Source organism: Lepidochelys kempii, chromosome 1 (genome assembly GCF_965140285.1).
Source record: "Lepidochelys kempii isolate rLepKem1 chromosome 1, rLepKem1.hap1, whole genome shotgun sequence".
In the NCBI taxonomy this organism is placed as follows: domain Eukaryota; kingdom Metazoa; phylum Chordata; order Testudines; family Cheloniidae; genus Lepidochelys; species Lepidochelys kempii.
This window is the reverse complement of record NC_136380.1, coordinates 133,254,382-133,276,938: the sequence shown is the minus strand read 5'-3', so window position 1 is coordinate 133,276,938 and position 22,557 is coordinate 133,254,382. Positions and strand designations below refer to the sequence as shown.

The 22,557-nt window shown below is 42.3% G+C and overlaps 1 protein-coding gene across 10 annotated transcripts in view; it reads right to left on the bottom strand.

Annotated features, from left to right (window-relative positions):
- SHROOM2 (shroom family member 2) overlaps positions 1–22,557 on the bottom strand; it is a 190,470-nt gene that overhangs the window by 34,668 nt on the left and 133,245 nt on the right. For 7 of the 10 annotated variants that reach the window (XM_073354553.2, XM_073354580.2, XM_073354589.2 and 4 more), the window contains one exon: positions 22,217–22,317. The exons of 1 other annotated variant lie outside the window; for it this stretch is intronic. In XM_073354553.2, the coding sequence (XP_073210654.2) occupies positions 22,217–22,317 (101 nt within the window). Of the gene's footprint in view, positions 1–15,386; positions 15,627–22,216; positions 22,318–22,557 lie in introns of those variants that run through there. 2 more of the 10 variants (XM_073354656.2, XM_073354664.2) reach the window with 2 other exon arrangements.

Here is a 22,557-nt window from a genome sequence, read left to right as displayed (position 1 = left end):
TCACGAAAGCTTATGCTCAAATAAATTTGTCAGTCTCTAAGGTGCCACAAGTACTCCTTTTCTTTTTGCGAATACAGACTAACACGGCTATTAGTCTGAAACCCGTCATTACTCAAAAATGACATTTTAGAAGGTTTTTGCCAATATTATGGGTCTGTAATGCATCTAGCACAAAATTACTTCTGGAAATAGTTTGTAAAGATAGGTGAAGTGCCTTTTTTAAAATGATTTTTAATTTCCACGCTTCAAATTGATATTTACATGGCAACAGTCCATAACAGTTGTGAAGGAGACATTTTAACTTATCAGTACAATGGTAACTCTCTTACAAACAAATGAGAAATCTCTTTCGGTCTTGGTTTCTTTAAGTATTTAAAAGGTAAGCATCCCATTTAACCAGAAGATGCTTAAAACTGACAAAACACCAAAAAATTCAGGCCGTGATTCTCATTTACCTTAAGGCCACTTCATGCCACTCTAGGAAGGGTAGAGAACATAAGAATGATCATACTGGTTCAGACCAATGGTCCGTCTAGTGCAGTATCCTGTCTCTGACAGTGGCCAGTGCCAGGTGCTTCAGAGGGAATGAACAGAACAGGTCAATTTTGAGGTGCCATGAAGTTGGAGTGAATTATATTTAAAAACAAATTTATATATTTACTCTACTTTAAGGACCCTTTTCACTACTAGAGTGGCATGACCTTGGTGTAAATGAGAATCACTCCCTTGGATTTAAGGACCTGATCCAATAATCCTTACTCACATTTGGTTGGATCTCACAATGCTGACTTAGACAATCAGAGTTTCCCTGTTGAGTTCAATGTGAGCGGGGCTGGGTTTTTAAATAGTCCAATTTGACCTTTTGGGAAATACTCACATGAGTAAGGGCGGCAGGATTAGGCCCTAAGTACTGAATACCAATGCCTGTCAAAAGTAACAACAATTATTCCTCATCTAGGTAACTGATGTACAGCTTGATTTTTTTTCTGCTCACTCGTGATGCCAAAAAGTCCTTTAAGCTCTCGGATTTATTTTTATTAACATAGGTCATAACATACTACATAATGGCAATGGTTGGGTACACAGAAAATCAAGATCACAGCATAAGAGCGTCCAAAGATGTGAACTGCATGCACTGCTGCAGCCAGTCTGCAAAGTTATATTAAACTTGACATGCAAATCAGAACTGTGTTTGCAGGCGAAAGTGAACAGGACAGAGTGCACTATTAAGTTGACATGTTCACACATCCAAAAAACATTTGTGTTTCAGAATTTCCGATGAGATGTTCTTAACAATCCTTTGGAGCGTACCACAATGAAAGCTTTGATAAATAGTACTGTCATCCGCCAAAATAAAATGAAATGAAATGAAAGAAAAATATTTAAAATGTCACACAGCGTAAATGCTTAAGGGATGCGGTGTTTCCAATTGGTGGGGTAAAGTTTAGTGGGATTGCATATGTGCCTTCATACAGAGTTTCTGCGAAAGTAAACACACATTTTACAGTGGCACACAAGATGGTTATCGGAAAAAGGTAGCTGCATTCAGCATGGGGGATAATTTACATTCAGGGTGGGTGGGTTCTCATGCAAAACATGCTAATCACATTACCCTGAAGAGATTTGATCTTACTGTTCAGAAAGGAGGAAAAGAAAGAAAGCTTCAAGCACCAGAAGAACCCTGTGGCAAGAACCTGCAAAGTGTTACATTAGTGTAAGTACCAAGAAATCCACTAAAAAGAGGCTGATTTAAAACTTTAATTGCTCTGTAGAAAGAAACATAGACAATATGGAGCTGCAGAGATCAAGTCCACAGAAACTTGCAAAGAAAATTATAAACACCACTGGAAAATTCATCTTTTGTAAATAGAAAACAATCTTATCATAAAATGAGGTTAAAATAAATATTCCAGCAACCATGTGACACAATGGGAGAGATTTTTAATCCTTTGATAACATGATTGTAAAGGCATTGCTGATTTACTGCTTAGTGCAGAACAAAATCTATTTAATCATTGTACATTTTGATGGCTTTGGCAAAAATAAAATCCCAAACATTTCAGCTACGTAAATTTTCAAAGAGAAAAGAACTGACACAGTTCTAATATTACCAGCTTAAATAAATTTTATACGTACAAGTAACATCCATAAATTTGCCTCCATTTAGGCCAATGATCCATGGTCACCTTATTTACCCATCACCAATCACCATCATCACAAGCTTCATATACCACATCATCTTCATACCTGAGAGACCACTTCTTTCCCCACCATGCACTGCCACAGTTGTGAAGGAGAGTTGCTGATTCTAGATATCCCTTGATTAACAGTAATTGTTCTCCATAAAGGTTCTGGGGCTCTAGAATGCATTGCCACTTGTGGAAAGATGTGCTGGCTTTGCAGGGCCCCTTTGTTTTATCTGAGTTTTGCGAGAAGTGAGGGGAGATTGACATACAGGTTGAAGCATGAGGGTGCTGGTGTTTGGTAAGTGCTGCAACTTGGTAGGAGGGGTGAGTCGACGGTACTGCATTTGTGTTTTGTAATTCTAAAGAACTGGCAGGGCACTCCTAGCCTGGGTGGGATGGTGCCCCCCATAAGGCTTTATGGAAATATGCTTATGAATGTATATATATGACATAACTGGAATATGTTTTATACTACATAGGCCATGTAACATATCTCTGTAGAGGTTAGGATCTACTGAATCTATTAATCCTATTTGTATGCATGTATCATTTTTGAATTCAAAGTTATGAATATTGTCTGTATACTTGTCTGATTCTAAGTAGGTTTTAGTGAACCAGTTGGTCAGCTTCCTGAGAAAAGACTATTCTCAGTAGGTGCCCAATCAAGAAGCCCTTAAGCCAACCATGAACTTGGAGACGCCAATCCACATCTGAGCTTTCCCAGGAATCTGGCTTGGCTGGTAAGGAACTCAGTCATGCATGGACATGTGACTTGCCCAGGTGACCCCAAAACTCCATTTTGTAGCTGGACTTTGCATAGGAGAGAGGAGGGAGGTCTCCACCCACAATAAAAAGTCTATTTAAACCCCTAGAAGACCCCTCCATTTTGTCTTCAGCTGGCTAAAGAGAGAGCCTCTCCACCCCCAAGGATACCTGAAAGAAACTGGAACAAAGGACAATAAAGGGGGTGTAAGTGATTGCTGGACCCAGACTAGAAGGAGACTAGTCTGTAAAAGGAAGCTTACTGGAATTCCTCTAAGGGTGAGGTTTTGCATGTATTCAGTTTGATTAGACATAGACTTGTGTGTTTTATTTTATTTTTGCTTGGTAATTCACTTTGTTCTGTCTGTCACTACTTGGAACCACTTAAATCCTACTTTCTGTATTTAATAAAAATCACTTTTTACTTATTAATTAACCCAGAGTATGTGTTGATACTGGGGGACGGGATGGACGAGGAGGGGATATAAACAGCTGTGCATATCTCTCTATCAGTGTTATAGAGGGCGAACAATTTATGAATAAATGGATTTATTTAGGGTTTGGACCCCATTGGGAGTTGGGCATCTGAATGTTAAAGACAGGCATACTTCTTAAATTGCTTTCAGTTAAGTCTGCAGCTTTGGGGCCTGTGTTCAGACCCTGAGTCTGTGCTGGAGCTGACTGGTGTGTCTGGCTCAGCAAGACAGGGTGCTGGAGCCTCAAGCTGGCAGCTTTTAGAGAACGTGGTTCAGACTTGGGGTCTGGGTTTGCAGCAGGCTAGTGGGTCTGGCTCAAACCAGGCAGGGCACTGAAGTCCTAAGCTGACAGGGCAGGAAAGCAGGAGCAGAAGTAGTCTTGGCACAACAGGTGGCAGTCCCAAGGGGGTTTCTGTGATCCAACCTGTCACACTGGGTATGGGTGCTTTCTACTTATTCTAAATTGAAAGAAAATAAATCAAATAAAATATTGCAGCAATAACCTCCTGGCCTAGAAAGGAAGTGGACTCCTCTGGAAAAAATCCTCTCCAGGTGTAACTGGCCATGTCTAAATCTTTACATGGTATTGGACTCTGTTATTTAATACAACTCCTTTTTCATATCCCGTCTTAACAGATGACATCTGTGGAGTCATCTCAGCACTCAGGGACTCAGTGGTCACTGGCAGAATGTTCTTACAGTACCCTCTGGATCTTGCTTTTCTTGATTGTCCCTTGAAGCCTGATCAAGCATTTTGTTCATAGATTCATAAATTCCAAGGCTAGAAGGGACCATTATGATCATCTAGTCTGACCTCCTGTATAACACAGGCCATAGAACTTTCCCCTGAAAAGCTAGAGCATAGCTTTTGGAAAAACATCCAAGCTTGATTTAAAATTTATCAATGATAGAGACTCCACCATGACCCTTGGTTCAATTAGGCTTTTGGTTCAACACTGATTTGCTTCTACTCTGGTTACTTTAGGATTAGTTGGATGCCTTAGGCCAGGTTTCGGAGTGCTTTTAAACATTTGTTATACAGTGCCTGGGTACTATGTAAAATTTGCCACACTGGAGATGGAGATGTGTCTTGAGAACGATATGAGTTGAACTCTGGGCACATTTTGCACATTTTTATTGCAACTTAAAAGTTGATTAATTCCAATGGTGTAAAAATAGATATTCCTGATCAGAGTGACAGACAGAAACAGGAGACCTGTGTGCACTCAGAGCAGATAGCAGTGGTCTAATTTATCACTGTTAAGAGGTTCACAGGTGTGTAAAATGCATGGTTGGGCCTAAATCATTTTTTTAGAAGTCTCCTACTGAAGTTCATGAGCAATCACCAGAATGGATCATTTTGCAGTGCATGGGATGGCCCATGTAGCATCTCTGAGGCATATGACAAAACCCATTCCCCTTTACTTTCCCTCAGTATCCACCGACTTTCTCTTGTTTTACATTTAGACCTTATCTAGGCTAGGGCTGACAAGTGAGATGTTCAGTTGAGTTAACTAGCTGAGTCAGTGATAGTAATCCAATTAACATGTTGGAAACTACAATTTCTTTGTTTTGACTTGATTTGTAGGGGTGTTTATTAGATCAAACTAGATAACCTGATGTAACACTGCACCTGTAAGCCCTAGTCTAGATATGGCTTGAGTTACAATGTGTTAGCTAACATTTTAAAAATACACCATTTATCCTAGGCTTGTCTATATAGGGATATTTTACCAGTTATACAAGCATATTATATAGGTTTTAACCCATCCCAATGTAGACAATCTCATTCCAGTATCAGAGTGGCTTTCCTTGGTTTAGCTTAAACCTCCTTCCTAAGCAACATAAGATAAACTGAAAAAAGGCACTCCGATATCCAAATAAGAGTATCCACAAGGTGGAGTTATACTGGTATAATTACAGCAATTTAAATTCCTACTTTAGGTTATACTGAAAAAAAATCTTCCCCATGTAGGCAAAGCCCTAATCTAGACAGTTTTAGGCTTGGTCCACACATAAACTTAGGCTGACCTAAGGCTGACATTGATCAGGACTGTGAAAAATGTTATGCAGTAAAGCGAATCTAACCCCCACTGTAGGCACGTCTATGTCAATGGAAGGATTCTTCCATCGACCTAGCTACTGGCTCTTGGAGTGGTGGATTACCTACATCAATGGAAAAACTCTTTCCATTGATTTAGGAAGCATCTACACTAGTGGTTCTCAAACTGGAGTCCATGGATCCCTGGGGGTCCATGAGGGTACTCCAGGGGGTCGGCGAGTCATGTCTGGGGCCACTGGCCCTGCTGTTCAACTCATCCCCATCCCTCCCAGTGCCTCTTGCATGCCACGGAACAGCTGTTCAGCAGCGTGCAGGAGGTGCTGGGACACAGGAGGAGGAGTGGGGATGGGGTGCACTCGGGAGAGGGGGCAGAAAGAGGCAGGGAAGAGAAGGGGCAGGGGTGGGGCACGACATTGGGGGAAGGGGTGGAGTGGGGGGAGGCCTGGAGCTAAGCAGGGGTTGAGCACCCTTGGGGAAAATTAGAAGTTGGCTTAGGAGTCCGCAAAAATTTTAAAATCAAAATGGGGGTCTTCAGGTTCTAAAGTTTGAGAACCGCTGGTCTACACTACAGCTCTACAACATAGTGTAGGCATACTCTTAAGATTGTAAGCTCTTAGGGCAGGAACCATCTTTTTGTTGTATGCTTGCACAGTGCTTTTCATAATGGGACCCACAGTTGCTACTGCAATACAAATAACTAAAAAAAATAAAAAAACAGCACCTTCCCTTGTTCCCAACAGTGAAGTTCTGATTATGATTAGCTTTACAATTGCTGACTCTAAAGTATATTCTAGAGAGCCAAATGACAAAATACCTGCACAGGATACGACCTTATTCTATGGTTACTTCAACAGGAGCTTTGCCCCTGAACAACAACAGCCTCAGATACTTGGCGCTTTTCAAATGCAGGAGGGTATTTTGCAAATAAAGGAAAACTTGAGATACTCATATAAGAGACTGAAAAATTAGGATCAAGCAATTGTTTTACAACTTCCAAAGCATTGTTGCTTAGGGAAGAGCTGTCAATCTATTTGCTCTGTCCAAGAAACTAGGCAGAAAATACAGTTCAAACCAGCTCACCAGAGGAGGACCCAAACCGACAGCAGAGCAGACATCCAAATGCTCTGCTTTCTTTGGTGGATCACGACCAATAGGCTTTGGAGAAGAGGCGTATTTTAAAGAAGGGATCAAATGAATTGGGAAGTCTTTTGGAGCTCAAGTTGGGGGAAGGAAATCCAAGCATAAGGGGAGCACGGAAGAATACATGTAGCTGGAGAAGGATACAGAGGCAGCACTTACAAAGGTGGTTCTGGAGAGTTAAAAGGAAGCAAGAGGGCTGAAGGTGAAGATGAGAAATGCAGTTACCTGTGGAAGGTGAGAGGGAGGCCATGAAGGGAAGTGCAGAGGAGAGTGATATGGTGAGTGATGACAGAGGAAGAGACTTTTTGCACTTGGTAGATGAAATGGGTGCAGATTAAATTACTGGGAGGCTAGAAAGACAGACGTTGCACTCATTAGGGCCAGAATTTCATCACCCTTCTCCCTCCTATAAAAGACTTGCTTCAGTAATAAATGTTTAGTGATAAATCCATTAATCCTCCAGAAGCTCACTTGGCCCCATATTTGTGTTGTAGTAAATCTTATATTAAAAGGTTTTGCTGTTACAGATTTCTCTAACATTATGGAGATAACTGCTCTCTCCATGCCTCAGACCTTGACTGGATGCCACCTGGTGGAAGATGGAAAAGAGGAGGACAACAGATGACAATAAAACTACTAAGATGCTGCTGTGATGGGAACAGACTATGATGGAGCAAGAAATACAACATTAGACAGGCAGCGGTGGAAACACTGGATTGCCTCAAGTGTTCCAAGGCACAAGAACATTTATGCTGATAATCAGTTCCCCGCCCCTCTCCCCCACCACCTGCCCTCAACAAACCTCCTTACAACACACAATTTGACTCATGCCTTAAAAAAAGGACAGATTCCAAGATCAGGACAAATCAACACAGCATTAGATGTGCTGTAGCTGCCTTTTAAAATCTCAAAATGTCAGCTGTAAAAAATTGAACTGGATCATAATATGGGCTAATCATTACCTATATTAACCACACCTTCAGTTTGAGAGGTGTCAGGCAAATGAATGTAAAGTAGCAGCTTTTAACTCTCCGCTGCAGCATCCTGTACATATTCAGAGTCATATTTGCTCTTTGCAGAGTCAGAACAGCTATGGGAGAGTCAACTATTCTGTCACTTCTGCATATATTGCAGTAGTGCCCAGAGACCTCAACCAAAGATCAGGGACTCACTGTGCTAGGCATTGTACACACAATGAAAGAGAGAGCCTCTGATCCAAAAGGCTTGCAATATAAGATTAAGACAAGCTAACAGTCAGACAGTTACAATTACAGTTAATGTAATAAGCAGTGGACCAGCAGCCTAACTTGGAGAATTGTAAATTAAGTACTAAGAGCAGGGCTATCCGAAGGGTCAAATCCTCCTACTCTCTATTCCACACTGTGCATTAAATGTGTCTCTCTGTTATACCAGTGACACTCCCATGGCTGTTGGGATCAGTGGGGGTGATCTGCTTAACTGAGATCAGAATATGGTCCAATGAGGTTGCCCATGTGTAACTGAAAGAAGTGGATGCAGCAGAGCCAGAAGAGCTGGGAACTGAAAGTAAAGCAGAGTTCTAAGTTTGCAGGACTGGCAATTAAAAAGACCACGTTATTACTTATAAATTGAACGTGTGTTGAAGAAATCACTGAGATAAAGTCAATACAGAATTCCATAATACTGGCTTTGCAGCCGCTTTCAGACTAGAACTGCTTTTGAAGCCTGTTTTTAAGTTACTCAAATGCAAACGACCAACTGTATTCACATACCAGCCCCTTCCCCAACAGAAAGCCTTCCACATCTCTGTAGCAGTTCTTGTGTCCTGCTTTTCCATCCCTGTGCCAGCCACTCTGCACTGCAATTTCTATCCTTCACTATCAATAACTGTACACCATAGCCAGAAGGGTTCCCAAGGCAACAAAGGGCATCCCCTCTGTCCCTGCATGAGCATATTGCTTTCAAAATACGCCCACTACAGAAGAGCAAGACAGAACTATTTTATGGTAAGACAAACCATTTAAAATACTCAAATAAATGTGTTTGATCATTGTGTCACCAAAAGCCAACAAATAAACACCAAGAGAAGGAGATCAGTTTTCTCCAGGAGGCAAAATTTTATAGCAGAGCTGTCATTTTTGAAAAGAGGGGATTGTAATGGGAAGGTTGCATAACTTTCACCATTTAACAGAGGGCCAAAGACATGACTGAACTCCTTTTGAAGTCAATGAGAGTCTTTCCATCAACTCGTTCAATCAGGTCCCAAATGAATTGTGAAATCTCACACAATCAGGCCTTGTCTACACTACACAATTAAGTCGACCTATGTAAGGTCGCTGTATAGTCACTGCAGTAATTAGTGCGGGTTTTCATGTCCACACTACCCTATTCTGCCAGTGGTGCATGTCCTCAACAGGAGTGCTTGCACCGACTTAAGTGGGGCACTGGGGAGGAAGGTAGGGGCTGACAGCTCGAGCTGGGAGCCCCACTATCCAGTGCTCAGAGCGCAGGGCTGGGCAGTTGTGCTCCCAGCTGGGAGCTCCGTGTGGAGCTGACAGCCTGGGCTCTCAGCGCTGGGTAGGGTTGCAGGTGTCTGTTTTTTACCCGGTCGAAAAGGAGCCCTGGTGGTGCCGGTTGGCACTGCTGACCGGGCTGTTAAAAGTCTGGTCAGCAGCACAACTGGAGGCGGGGGCTAAGACAGATTCCCTACATGCCTTGGCTCCGCACGGCTCCCAGAAGCGGCTGCCACTCGGAGGTGGGGGGCAGCACGCAGAGTACCGGCTCTGCAGCTCCCATTGGCCAGGAACCGTGACCAATTGGAGCTGCGGGGGCGGTGCCTGCGGGTGCGAGGGCAGCCCGTGGATGGAGTCTCCCTGCACCTAGGGGCCACAAGGACCTGGTGGTTGCTTCTTGGGAGCCACGGTTAGTGCTGCCGGGACCCTGCACCCCAACCCCCTGCACCAGCCCAGAGTCCCCTCCTGCACCCAAACTTCCTCCTGGAGCCCACACCCCTTACCCCCCCACATCCCAACCCCCTGCCCCAGCCAAGCGCCCTCCTGTACTCCAAACCCCTCATCATCGGCTCTCCCCCCGAGCCTGCATCCCCAGCTGGAGCTCTCACTTCCCCCCACACCTCTACCGCCTGTACCAGCCCAGAATCCCTTCCTGCACCCAAATTCCGTCCCAGAGCCCGCACCTCTCACCCGCCCCCACCAACCCTCTGCCCCAGCCTGGTGCCCTCTCCCGCACCTTGAACCCCTCATTTCTGGCTCCACCTGCAGCCCACACCCCCAGCTGGAGCCCTCAATCCCCTCCCTCACCCCAACCCCCTGCCCAAGTCCAGAGCCCCCTCCTTCACCCCAAACCACTCATCCCCAGCCCCACGCCAGAGCCCACACCCCCAGCTGGAGCCCACACCCCCCTCCCGTACCCCAGCCTCCTGCCCCAGAAAATGAGAGATGGTGAAGGAGAGCGAGCGACTGAGGGAGGTGGGATGGAGCGAGTGGGGAGCGGGACCTTGGAGAAGGGGTGGGGTGGGGCCTCAGGGAAGGGGCAGGACAGTGGCCGGGGCAGGGGTGTTTCTAACAGCACAAAATGGAAGTTGGCAACCCTAGTGCTGGGCAGTGCGGTGCGGACAGGCCATGTAAGTAATGCAGTGTCTGCGCTGCCCTCACTAGATCATCCTAAGTGCTACACCAGGGGTCTCAAACTCAAATGACCACAAGGGCCACATGAGGACTAGTACATTGGCCCGAGGGCCGCATCACTGACCCCACCCTGCTGCCCCGGCCCCACTCCACGCCTTCCGTGAGGCCCTGCCCCTGCCCCACCTCTTCCCACCCCTTCCCTGCCCCCATTCCAACCCCTTCCCTGAAATCCCCACCCCAACTCCGCCCCCTCCCTGCCCCCAGGAGGGTGAAGGGTGTGGCAGGGGACTCAGGGCAAGAGGTTGGGGTGCAGGAGGGGTTTGGTGCAGCAGGGGGTCGGGGTGCAGGAGGGGGCTCAGGGCAGGGGGTCTGGAGGGGTGCAGGGTGCAGCAGGGGGTTTGGCTGCAGGAGGGGCTCGGGGCGGGCTCCGGCCCGGCGTGCACCAGGGGCAGGGCAGGCTCCCTGCCTGCCTGCCTGCCCTGCCCCTGCGCCGCTCCAGGAAGTGGCCAGAACCTGGGGGGAGGAGGCACAGGGATCTCTGTGTGTTGCCCTGGCCGCGCCTCCAGGCACCGCCCCCCGCAGCTCCCATTGGCTGGGAACGGGGAACTGCGGCCAATGGGAGCTTTGGGGGAGGTACCTTGAGGCCCAGCCAGGGCAACACACAGACCCCTGTGCTGCCCCTCCCCCTCCCCCCAGGTCTCAGCTGTGTTTGAGACCCCTGTGCTACACCTCTCGTGGATATGGAGTTATTAGGTTGGTGTAATGGGGGATTTACATCAGCAGGAGTAATGCTGTAGTGTAGACACTTACAGAGTGAGGATGACATAAACTAAGCTACACTACACTAACTCTGTAGTGTAGACCAGGCCTCAGTTGTGACTCATCTGAAAAGAGAATCAGTGAGAAAGAAAAGGTGGATTATAAGTCAGTGAATGCACATGTGTGTCTTGGAAATCAGAAAAGATATTAGATATTGTTCCTGTCAGGTATGTTTTAATACTGATATGTGTATACACACACAGATATTACAGACAGAGCTGGTAGAATTGCCTGACACTTCCCATTATAACACTATGTTTTCAATTTTTTGTACTTTGGCAAACTTTAACCATTTGGGTTGAAATTTTCCATGTTGGGTGTCTGCCTCACGTTGACAATTTTGGGGAATATTTCTGCCAAAATAGTTCTGCCATTTCTCACAAGAAGGCCAATGAAAAATACGTTGTTTTGCTCATGTTATAAAAATAGTGGCAACTCTTAATTTGAGAAGATCTAATATCCCCCATGCTTTGGGGCAGGGACTTAAAATTCGTCTGGGCAGGACAGATGCTGTGTGTCAGGAATGTGCCTTTTGCTGTCCCTGCGAAAATCCACCCAAATTATAAGCCTTTGAAAAAAACTGCAATTCATACCTACTGAGCTTGCTGGAGTTTGGCACATGAATTCTTCTAAGATTCTGTCTGCACTGAGCATGCTAAACCACCAATTGTAACTCTGGAGTGCTGTGGGCCATGCCAGACCAGGCACTGAAACTGAGAGCAGGGAGGCTGTCTCTCCTGTGCTCTTAATGAGATTCCCTGCAAGTGCCCAGAAAGTGGGGAGGAGTAAGCCACACAATTCAAATACAGAGGGAACAGAATTTAGAACTGTGTGCACGCGTGGCTTAGGGAGAGTGAGGGAAAACACATGACGGCAGACTGGACACTTGTTGGGAGGAAGTGAAACTGAGACCACGAGTTGCAATGGGGGAGACACTGGGACTGAGAACCAAGAGTAGGGGAAACCGGGAGATAAGGGAGGAGGACCCATAGATTTTAAGGTCAGACTATTCTGTGTTGGGTGCCTGCCTCAAGATGGCTTTTTTTTAAATTAATGTTTCAGCAAAAACAATTCAGCTGTTTCCAAGAATGAAATTAGAGAAATGTATGTTCTTGTGCCTATGTTAAAAATGTCTTACAGCTGTGTGTCTGATAACCTCTAGGGCCTCCACACTTTAGAGGAACATGAAATTTGGCAGGGATGTTGCTCTGGTGTCAGGGCTGTGCTTTTTACTGACCCTATGAAAATTCATCCAGGTTTGGCAGATTTATTAGCCTCTGAATATCTCCGTTCACACACGTTCAGCAGAGACTTGTTAGTATTTGGCAGCTAAATTCTCTAAAGATTCTGTCTGCACTGAGCATGCTCTATCTCAGGGAATCAAGGGCAGAGCAGGACTTACTACTTTTTCCACAGGACCCAGCCAGCATCTGTGTGCTTCAGAGACATTAACTATTTTATTTATCTTCACAACATCCTCGTGAGCTAAGGTAGAATTACTATTCCCAATTTTACAGATGGCAAACTAAGGCACAGAAACATCAACATCCCAAGAGTACACTAATTTTAGGTGCCCAATCTAAGATGCTTATGGCCTGATTTTTCTGAAAACGTAGCATCTTATATCCCTATTTGTTCAGAACAGCTCCCACAGACTTCAGTGAGTGCTCAGCACTTCTGCAAATTAGACTCCAGGGGTGTCAAATTGAGTACCCAGAAAATGAGGAAGACACAGCCACCTTTGAAAAGATGGGTTTAAGTGACCTGCCCAGCATCACATAGGAACGCTGTGGCAGAGACAGGGATTGAATCCAATTCTCCAGGGTGGCACTCAACTGCCAAAATCTCAATCCTCCTACAATCCCTGCACACTCCTTTTAATGTCTGAAACAAATGAGGTAGGGTCCTACAGACAATAGTCTCCTTTACTACACAACCCTGATTCATCCCCAGAACATATCCCTCCTGTGCATAAAACAAGACAGGGATCACGAGGGGAAAAAATAGTACTCCGCTAGGTAATTCAAGACCATTATCATAATTAGGTTTGTCAGAATTAAATTTTTATGTACTTTTGACAGACAATATCAATGATTATTTTTAAACTTTTTTTTCAGTTTTTATCAATTTAAATTTTCATGGTTGCAGGAAGTTACGGGGGAGATAGATAATTATTTAATAACAAGGATCAGGGGGTAGCCGTATCAGTCTGTATCCACAAAAACAACAAAGACTCCGGTGGCACCTTAAAGACTAACAGATTTATTTGGGCATGAGCTTTCGTGGGCTAGAACCCACTTCATCGGATGTATCCAAAAGCTCATGCCCAAATGAATCTGTTAGTCTTTAAGATGCCACCGGAGTCCTTGTTGTTTTTATTTAATAACAGTAGATGCTGAGATTCAAAAAGTTAAAACTTTGCAACCCTTAAAACATAAATTGCCATCATCCCATGGCAAAATAGATTACGTAAATATTCTTAAATCAAACTATAGTTCTCAAGCATTTTTCTTACTTCGCTTATCTGTGAATTTGTATTTTCATCAATAGAAATATATTTTTGTTGGTTTGTGTGTACATGGTGAAGTTAACATTTATTGACATTTGACAATAAAAATAAAATCCTTCCAAGCCTACTCATACTGCAGACATACACTGTGTGTGGGGGAGAATGGGAGAACCTTAATTCTGGCATTTCCCAACTTCTGGGTGCTTGAGTTTGCAACCTTAACATTCTTTTGATGTCATTATTTAACCACCACGATGATGATTGCCTCATGATGATTATTTGAGGAGGCAGGTTTTGATACAAAGCACATTTAATTGCTGTAGAAGCAACAGAGCTGTTCATTGCCTTAATAATGCGGGCCTGAAGTCATGGACGGCAACGTCCAACACAGGCTACTGAAACAAGTGGTCTTAAAGACTCACTTAAGCTACTGACAAACCAAATGTTAAAAAGGAAGAGCACAAGAAGAACTATTATTTTGAAGAGAAAAACCCTGTTCTCAATAAGCCACAGCCACAGAATAGGGGGACACACAAAACAACCAGGATACTACCAGAAATACAAGAGCAGCGTATTGTTGTTACACTATAACCCATATCCCATCTAAGGTATCTTGTGTTTTCCACAGCCAAGCCAAACGTCCATTAGCTAGTGTATTACTAAAGAGCTAAGAGGCAGATAATGTTATCTGTGCAGGCAATCAAAATGGATCCCACAGCAATTCTGTATTTCATGCGACAGAAAAATGTCACTCCACGCTTCACAATCCTTACATAATCATTACTGTTTATCAGTATGATATATGGGAATGATTATTTCTAGTCAGCCTGCTTCATTAGAATCTCTCATCTGTGCCCCACTTACATACCAAAGTGAATGAAAATTGTTTCTGACCCCATATATTTTTATTTTAACAAATGTCACCTCTCTGCACACAGAAATAAGAGCATAGATTTCTTTCCAACAGATCCAATCTCATTCTGCAAGAAGCAATTGAACATATGTTGGCAGATAAGAATATAGGCCAGTCAATCATGGTCAACTGTAAACAGAACAAAGCACATTTCTAAAGAAAAATCAAATTTGATTATAATTACATTTCTAGTAATACCAAGGGAGTGGGAGAGACACTAGGCTCCTTTCCTTTATTAGGAAAAAAAAAATCCCTCCCTCCTTCCTACTATTATGCACATTAAATCAATAATAAAATAAATGTTTATGGCCAATCTTTTGCTTGCTTTTTCAATTTCACATCTTTCTTCATATACAGTCAGCGACATGCATCGATTCAAAATGACTACCTCCCACAGGAGTAAGCCAGTTAATATGTACTGTACTGAATCACTGAATTGAATTTCAGCAGAAAATCCTAACAATGTAAAAACACCCATTGTGTTATATAAATGGCAACCACTGCAGGAACAAAAGAAACATTACTTAACACTGCCTGCAAGGAAATCTCATTCACGGAAAAAAGGCTGGATACAAAATCACTTGGAATCTGTCCTTTTTAATAAAAGTTATCTGGAAAAAAAATTCTAGAACTAAAAATCAAGGCATAGTAAGTTGAAATGTGCTCAGTTTTTAAATATCAGCAGCTAGGCAGCACTCAGTGTCAGAATAGATTAGACAGAAAAAGGCAACAGAGTTAATTATAAGTAGTTCACCTGAGCTTCTCAAACAAGGACTGAAGTGAACCCCTTGGAGTTCATCTCTAAAGGATTCACAGATACCTGTTTTCATCAATTAGCATACACACCCACGCTGCATTATCATATTTTCACTCAGAGCTGGCTGTTCACTCACCGCTTTCTTCCAATAGTCAACATCCAGTTCCAAGTTCCAAGCTCATACCTGCTGATTTGGAAAGGGTCTTCATCTGAACCTGTGCTCACAATAACAATTTTGCCAAGAAACCAGAAATATAAAACCTATCTTACAAAATAAAGCTGTGAAGAACACTGAGGCTGGAAGTCACGTAGTGAGGATATCAGCACTGCAGACTTCAGCCCAGAAAACAAACATTTTTGAAAGGCACTGCCTTCTAATTCCAGTGTGCATTATGCCAATTGTGAAAACAAAAGCTGCTAAAAACAGCCCGTGCACAAGCACGCACACCCCCCCAACCCCCCCACACAGACCATCTAGCTGGAATTTTTTTCCCCTAAACCTCAGGGACTAGAACAAACATACACACTTAAAAAAAAAAAGACAAAAAAAAAGACAATTCTATATCATGCACTGCCTCACTTGTAATTTGTAGCTGTAGCTACTGCAGACAGGGATGGGCAAACACAGCTTGTGGTTAAAGACTTGGAGAACAAAAGAAATACTGTATGAATGACTACTGCAAAGATCAGTTAAGAACCAACAGACGATAACTGAAGTTCATGCACACATTTATTATTCTAGCACTTTAAAACTAAATACAGGGAAACCTTACCAGGATTTATAGACGTTTGCCTCTATTCACTGCATTCATGAGCTTTTGCATCCTTGCAAATACCCCAGCCTGTTTCAAAGACATACAGAACTGATTCTGTCTCAACCTCTGTATCTAATTTACTGTAATACAGAGGATTTTCAAAGCCATGCCTCACAACAGCTGGCTTGTTTTTGCCTGCTTCTATATGACTGACAAGTTCATACAAGCTCTGTCAACTTTAACCTTGATGACTGAAGGCTTGGTTTGTATTATATGTTACATCACCAAAAATGTCTGACTTCAAGAAGAAAAGTTCACAGCCTTTAAAGCTTAATTGTTTTTTGTTTTTGTTAAAAAGGCTTTTAATGTCTCATTTTGTATTTCAATAAAGAAAATTATATCCTTATTTCAGCACCAATAAGTTTTAAATATTCAGATATAAACTAATTAATTAAATCAATCAATCACATGGCTTACCTTCTCAATCACATTTAAATGACTATGTAAATTAATTAGGCATATAATAATAAGTATCTTCATTAAAAGCCCTTCAGCCTGGAAAAAGTGTGTGTATACATATACTTATAGAGATGATTGTGCATAGATAGAACTAAATGACACACACACACACGCACGCACGTGCTAAACCTCCTTCACCCCCTAAACTCCTATGACCTGATGATATCATGGCTATCACAAAAGTGAAGCGTGAGTTGCCTATAGTGTGGCCAAAAGCATGCATTATATCCTTCCACACAGTTTTTCTGGGTTATGTTTTATATATGTAAAGACTATTACAATATTTTAAAAGGAAAATGCTCTTAATAAAATCACATACCAAATATCCCTGCACTAGCCATTTGATACCCTTACCCGAGCATTCTGATACCTCAGTGACAGGCAACTTAGAAATAGCAGACAGATTAAATGAGAAAAGGAGTACTTGTGGCACCTTAGAGACTAACCAATTTATTTGAGCATGAGCTTTCGTGAGCTACAGCTCACTTCATCGGATGCAGCTCACGAAAGCTCATGCTCAAATAAATTGGTTAGTCTCTAAGGTGCCACAAGTACTCCTTTTCTTTTTGCGAATACAGACTAACACGGCTGTTACTCTGAAACCTGAGATTAAATGAGAGCTATTCTGCATGTTTATTTTTATAAGATTCTGTTTCTTAAAGAAACAGGAAATAAATCTGAATTTATTGTTGACTTTTATAGCCCCAAAACTTTCAGTTTCAATTCAAGTACACAATGCCCATCATTAGGAGATTTTGACATCAGGCACAAATCACTCAATCCTTACTTATGACAGGTTTCAGAGTAGCAGCCGTGTTAGTCTGTATTCGCAAAAAGACAAGGAGTCCTTGTGGCACCTTAGAGACTAACCAATTTATTTGAGCATAAGCTTTCGTGAGCTACAGCTCACTTCATCGAATGCATCCAATGCTCAAATAAATTGTTCAAATATTATGCTCAAATAAATTGGTTAGTCTCTAAAGTGCCACAAGGACTCCTTGTCTTTTTGCGAATCCTTACGTAGTTTGCATAAAGCAGTTTAATTGGTTAATTGGCTGTAAGAGATCTGGTTGTCTCACAGTCAACATCTGAGATCATGACTGTGATAGATGACTGTTTAAGAGTTTCTTATATCTCAGATTTACTGGCATAGTAGTCTCTTCTTTCCTCCCCATCACACTGCAGGCTGATATAAACCACAATACATGTTGCTAAGGGCCCACATAATGAAAGTCCGAAACATTCTGTGGCAGGGGTGGCCAAACTTACTGGCCCTCCGAGCCGCATACGACAATCTTCAGAAGTTTGAGAGCTGGGGCACAGCTGCCGGGGGCCAGAACTCAGGGCTTCAGCCCCACGGGAGGCGCCTGATGGGGCTCCAGGCTTCAACCCTACTCCTGCTGAAGCTCTGAGAACCCCACTCCCCACTGGGCTGAAGCCCCTACTGCACCAGCCTGTTGCAAGGCAGAGGTCCTGAGTTCCCTCCCTCCCCCGGTCCGGTAGCTGGAAAATGGGGGAGGCCTTGGGGGGGGGGGGGGGGCTCTGTGAATTGCACTTTAATGGTAAAAGAGCCACAGTTTGGCGGGCCCTGTTCTATGGGATAGCTCATAGCATGGCAGCATAGTAAGAGTGGATAGCTGAATCTCCGCTTTATTTAGTGTATTCGGAACACATGAACTGCCATACCGGAACAGACAAACAGACCAGCTAGTTTGGTATCCCCTCTTCAGTGGTGGCTTATACCAGATAATTCAGAAGAGAGAACAAATCCCTACAGTGTCCATTTACTTTAACTGGAGCTGGGTCAGGCCTGAAATGCCGATACTATATTTAACACCTCTTAAATGTCAAAAAGCAACCAACAACAAAAAGCTGTAACCTTGATCTAACACTGCCTCAAGTTTTGTAATATGTAGTTTTTTGTAGACAATGTAATAACAAATTGAGGGGCAGATACATGCAAAATGTTCTCAGAATTTAAATAAAAATCTAGGACCATGACCCTCTCACTGGTAGGTGGTAGAATTGTGTCAATTAGAGAATAAACTATTACATGTATGCTTTTCTTTTGATGCAGGCTGAGTTGTGCTGAGGGCACACACACACCCCAACACACTCACTCTCTCTAGGTCCAATTTTTAAAAGACAACCTTTTTATGTCAGGACTCCGTAGGTACAAGTAACACCCCTTGAATATCAAGGGCTAGGCCTGTTTAAAACATACAGTAACCTCTACGGGGATGTTAAAAGCGTAGCCAAGTATTTGCTCACATCAGACTGCGAACAAAGAAGAGGGAGGCCAGTTCTGAAAAAAATAAGACTCTGCATTATGTATACAGACAGCTATGAAACACACACACTACCATTATCTATTGCTTGCTGAATTTTGGAAAGTCATTTCAATGGTAATTTTATATAGGAAACTAATATCCTAAAATAAATATGCACACATTGCATTATCTTTGCTTTGCACGTCAGTAGTATCTAGAGTTGCCACCCGTGAAAGTTTTACCTGGACAGTTGGTTTTTTACTGCAAAGTCCGGTCAAAAAGAGGACCTTGCAACCCTAAATGGCATCCAAACCAGAATTCCAGTTACTGTGGGAAGGCGCTGGATCATTAATTCATGCCAGCCCCTGCTCAGCTGGGGCTGCCTCCTACCTGCAGGCAGGCTCCTTGAGACGATCCAAGTAACAGGGGGAGGAGGGAAGAGAAGCAAGTGACGGGGGCGGGGCCTTGGGGGGAAGAGGCAGACTGGGGGGTCGGTCGGGCCTTGAGGGAAAAGGCAAAGTGGGGGCAGGGCTTTGGGGGGAAGGCAGAGCAGGAGTGGGGCATTGAGGGGGATGGGAGGAGCAGATGGTAGGGCCTTGAGGTTCGGTTACCAGCTATTAGAAAGTGGCAACCCTACTAATTTCATTTCAAATATGTTTCAGTCCTAGAAGTTCAGAACTGGTTTTGGAATTCTGACAATTCTTGGAATTGTACCCAATGTGTGTGGGAGTGGGAGTTTGAATGTTTGCAATTCATAGCAGTAGTGCTACTTGAATGAGTAGTTGTAAGTATATCTAGAAGTGCTCAATTGCTCGCTGTTCCCATAAACATAAAACAGAGCACTGAATACTAGAATTCAGACACTTTCTAGTTTTTCCAGAGATGGTACTAAGCAACTTAACTAAGTATAACAATTCATTATAGCCCAAATAAAAAATGAAGCCAAACCCATAAAGTGGTTGAAAGTTTCTTCGTGGATTATAAACATCTTCATGCAAACAACATAAAATAATTGTTTCCATTCTGGGCTAAAAATGCACAATACATAATAAAACGGACAAAGGAAAAACACGCAAACTGACTGACTAGTCAGCCATCCAAGCCCTGTAATTTCACTTTAAAGATTATGGGGGGAAAATGTATAATCTGTTATTATAATACTTCATTACTTTTCATGTAAGATTCAATACGAGAGATTAGATTCACAAATAATTCAGCATTCATGACAATATACACAGTATCTGTAATAAGCACAAAATATACACAAAATTATTTTAAACAGCAAATCACTTATTACTCACAAAATAATCAAGGGAGTCTCAAATAACTGGCTATAATTTTTCTGTCACAGAATGTAGACTGCAACCTACAGAATATTTCAGCCCCATACATTAATCTCATGAAATTACTTTTTGGCAGAAAACTCAGGTCATCAGAGGTTTAAGCCATTTAAAGATTTAGGGTTTGATCCTGCAGCTATGAATCCAATGGCAAAGATCCCCATTTGGTGTGGATGATGCAGGATCAGGCTCATAAGTAGTGTAATTTTATATAAGTAGCAAAAAAAAAAAAAATGATTAAACATGCCAGCAAGCAAATATTTTCTCCATGGGCTACTTGGTTAATGTTCTAAAACTAAGTACAGATTAGCCAGATTAAACAAATTATTATTTACAAATTGCTAGTTTTGGAAAAAGTATTAAATCAAATTTCTTTAGAGCAACTCCACAGAACATAGGTTTAATTGAGATTACGATGAATGAGACAAGTTCCCTTACCACTTAGGCCTTTCACTATAGTAGTGACATTTTTTAATTTTTTTTTTATAGTTTCTGCATAATAACCATTCATTATCATTCAGAGACCATAAATGGCATGAAAATTAAACAGTCTATAAAAGACATATATGCCCTCTACATAGTTTAAATGGCCTTGGCTTCAGACAAAGAGCTGAGGGAAAGACCATGAAAGAGACCACTTTCCTAAACCTTTTCCTACAATGTGGTGCAATGGTCAAATAATTGAGCTGCAACAGCATGTGAAAACAGTGTACTACTTTAAAACAAAGAAGTTATTACAGCTGGTGCCCAGTCATGTGATTTACATGGATTCTATGTTATAAAACGAGGATTGTGTTACACAGACACTGTTAAAATGCTGGCGTAGGTGTATTATTCAGATGCTTTTGTTACTAGAGTTCCACAATGCTAGATGGAAAACATCTTAGTTATATAGAGATGCTGTCTGCCTACAGTCATCTCTAGCCCAGGCTCATGCTCATGCTCTCTCTCTCTCTCCCTCTCTCTCACACACACACACATTCCATTTTAAAAGCTACTGCACAGTAAATACAAAGAGCTACTCAGAATCAAAACAACAGAGCAGATCACTTAAACCAACAGAACCATCAATCTTCATAATATAAAGTTTATAAGGTGGGAAAATAATGAACACATATTATACATTGTACAAATCAGTTGCTGATCATATGGGAGATGCATAGCTATACTCATATTGTATGTGCATTTGCTATATTAAGAAATTATCTCCCATTGAGACATTCTACCACTTAAAGATTCTAAGTACATATAATGAGGAAAATCAGTGGAGACTTTTTTTTTAAAAAAAACCTTCCATATATGCTTTTGTTCTTAATTTACAGTTAAAAAACAGGATACAAAAGCTGTTGTTGACTAAATTATTTTAGACACAGTATGTTCTTGTCTGAAATTTGGTTGCCAAGTGCAATTTAGCAGCTGTAGTTTCAATTATTTATCGCAATAGCACCCAGAGGCTCCAAATCAGGATCAGGTCCCAACTGTGCTAGGGATTCAAGGGTTTTAATTACACTGTGTCAAAACAGATTATTTAAGATAGGAGAAAAACGGTATAATTCTTCCAAGCGGCTTTCCATCTATTAATTCACTTAACAATTAAAAGTGGTGAGTGGAAAATCACATTCGAGAGCCCTTTATCGGTTTTCCATTCAGTAATTTTATCTTTACAGAAAACTGACTTACTATATTACTATATTCCAGCAATCTACAGTAGTTGCCACGTGTATCCCTGACACACTCCTTTAGGAAAATCAAACACTTTCTTTTCTTTAAAAGCATTTAATTGATCAATATTAAGATTGGATCTCTTTCTACACCCTCATAATAAGACTCTGCTGGGACTGAAGAAAATACAATAAATTGGACAGTACGTAATTTCTTTAAAAGATCTACCTCACAGTCAGAAATCTTAGCTCCAAGAACTGTTATATCGTACATGAGGGTGGGGGGGAAAAGACATAGCACAATGTTCAACATGAGTTTACCTCAACTTCTATTTTGGGTAGCAAAAGACCAGCTCATTCGCATATCGTAGTCCTCATATAAAACTTTCAGCCTTGGAGACAGAAAAAAAAGCATACCCACCTTAGAGTGCAATTCTGCTCATCGGTGTTAGTTTTGGAGGAAATACATTCCCCATCTTCCCCTGAATCCTCGGTTTGCCTCCTTACTTCAACTGTGACTTTCTGCAAAGGGTTTATAACATAGTAAGACACCAAGTCATCAAGTTTCAGTCTCCTGAAAATATATTATGGAACCTCTTATTTGTGGGTTCGCTCTGCTTGAACATACATAAAGTCAATAATGTAACATGTCTTATGGTGGTTTGGCTTCAAGGGTTGTATGGTATGCCACGTGACATCTTCTGTGGCACTACGAACCTCGCTGTGCTCATGTTACTAATTTATCTCACTGGTCTAGAAGGA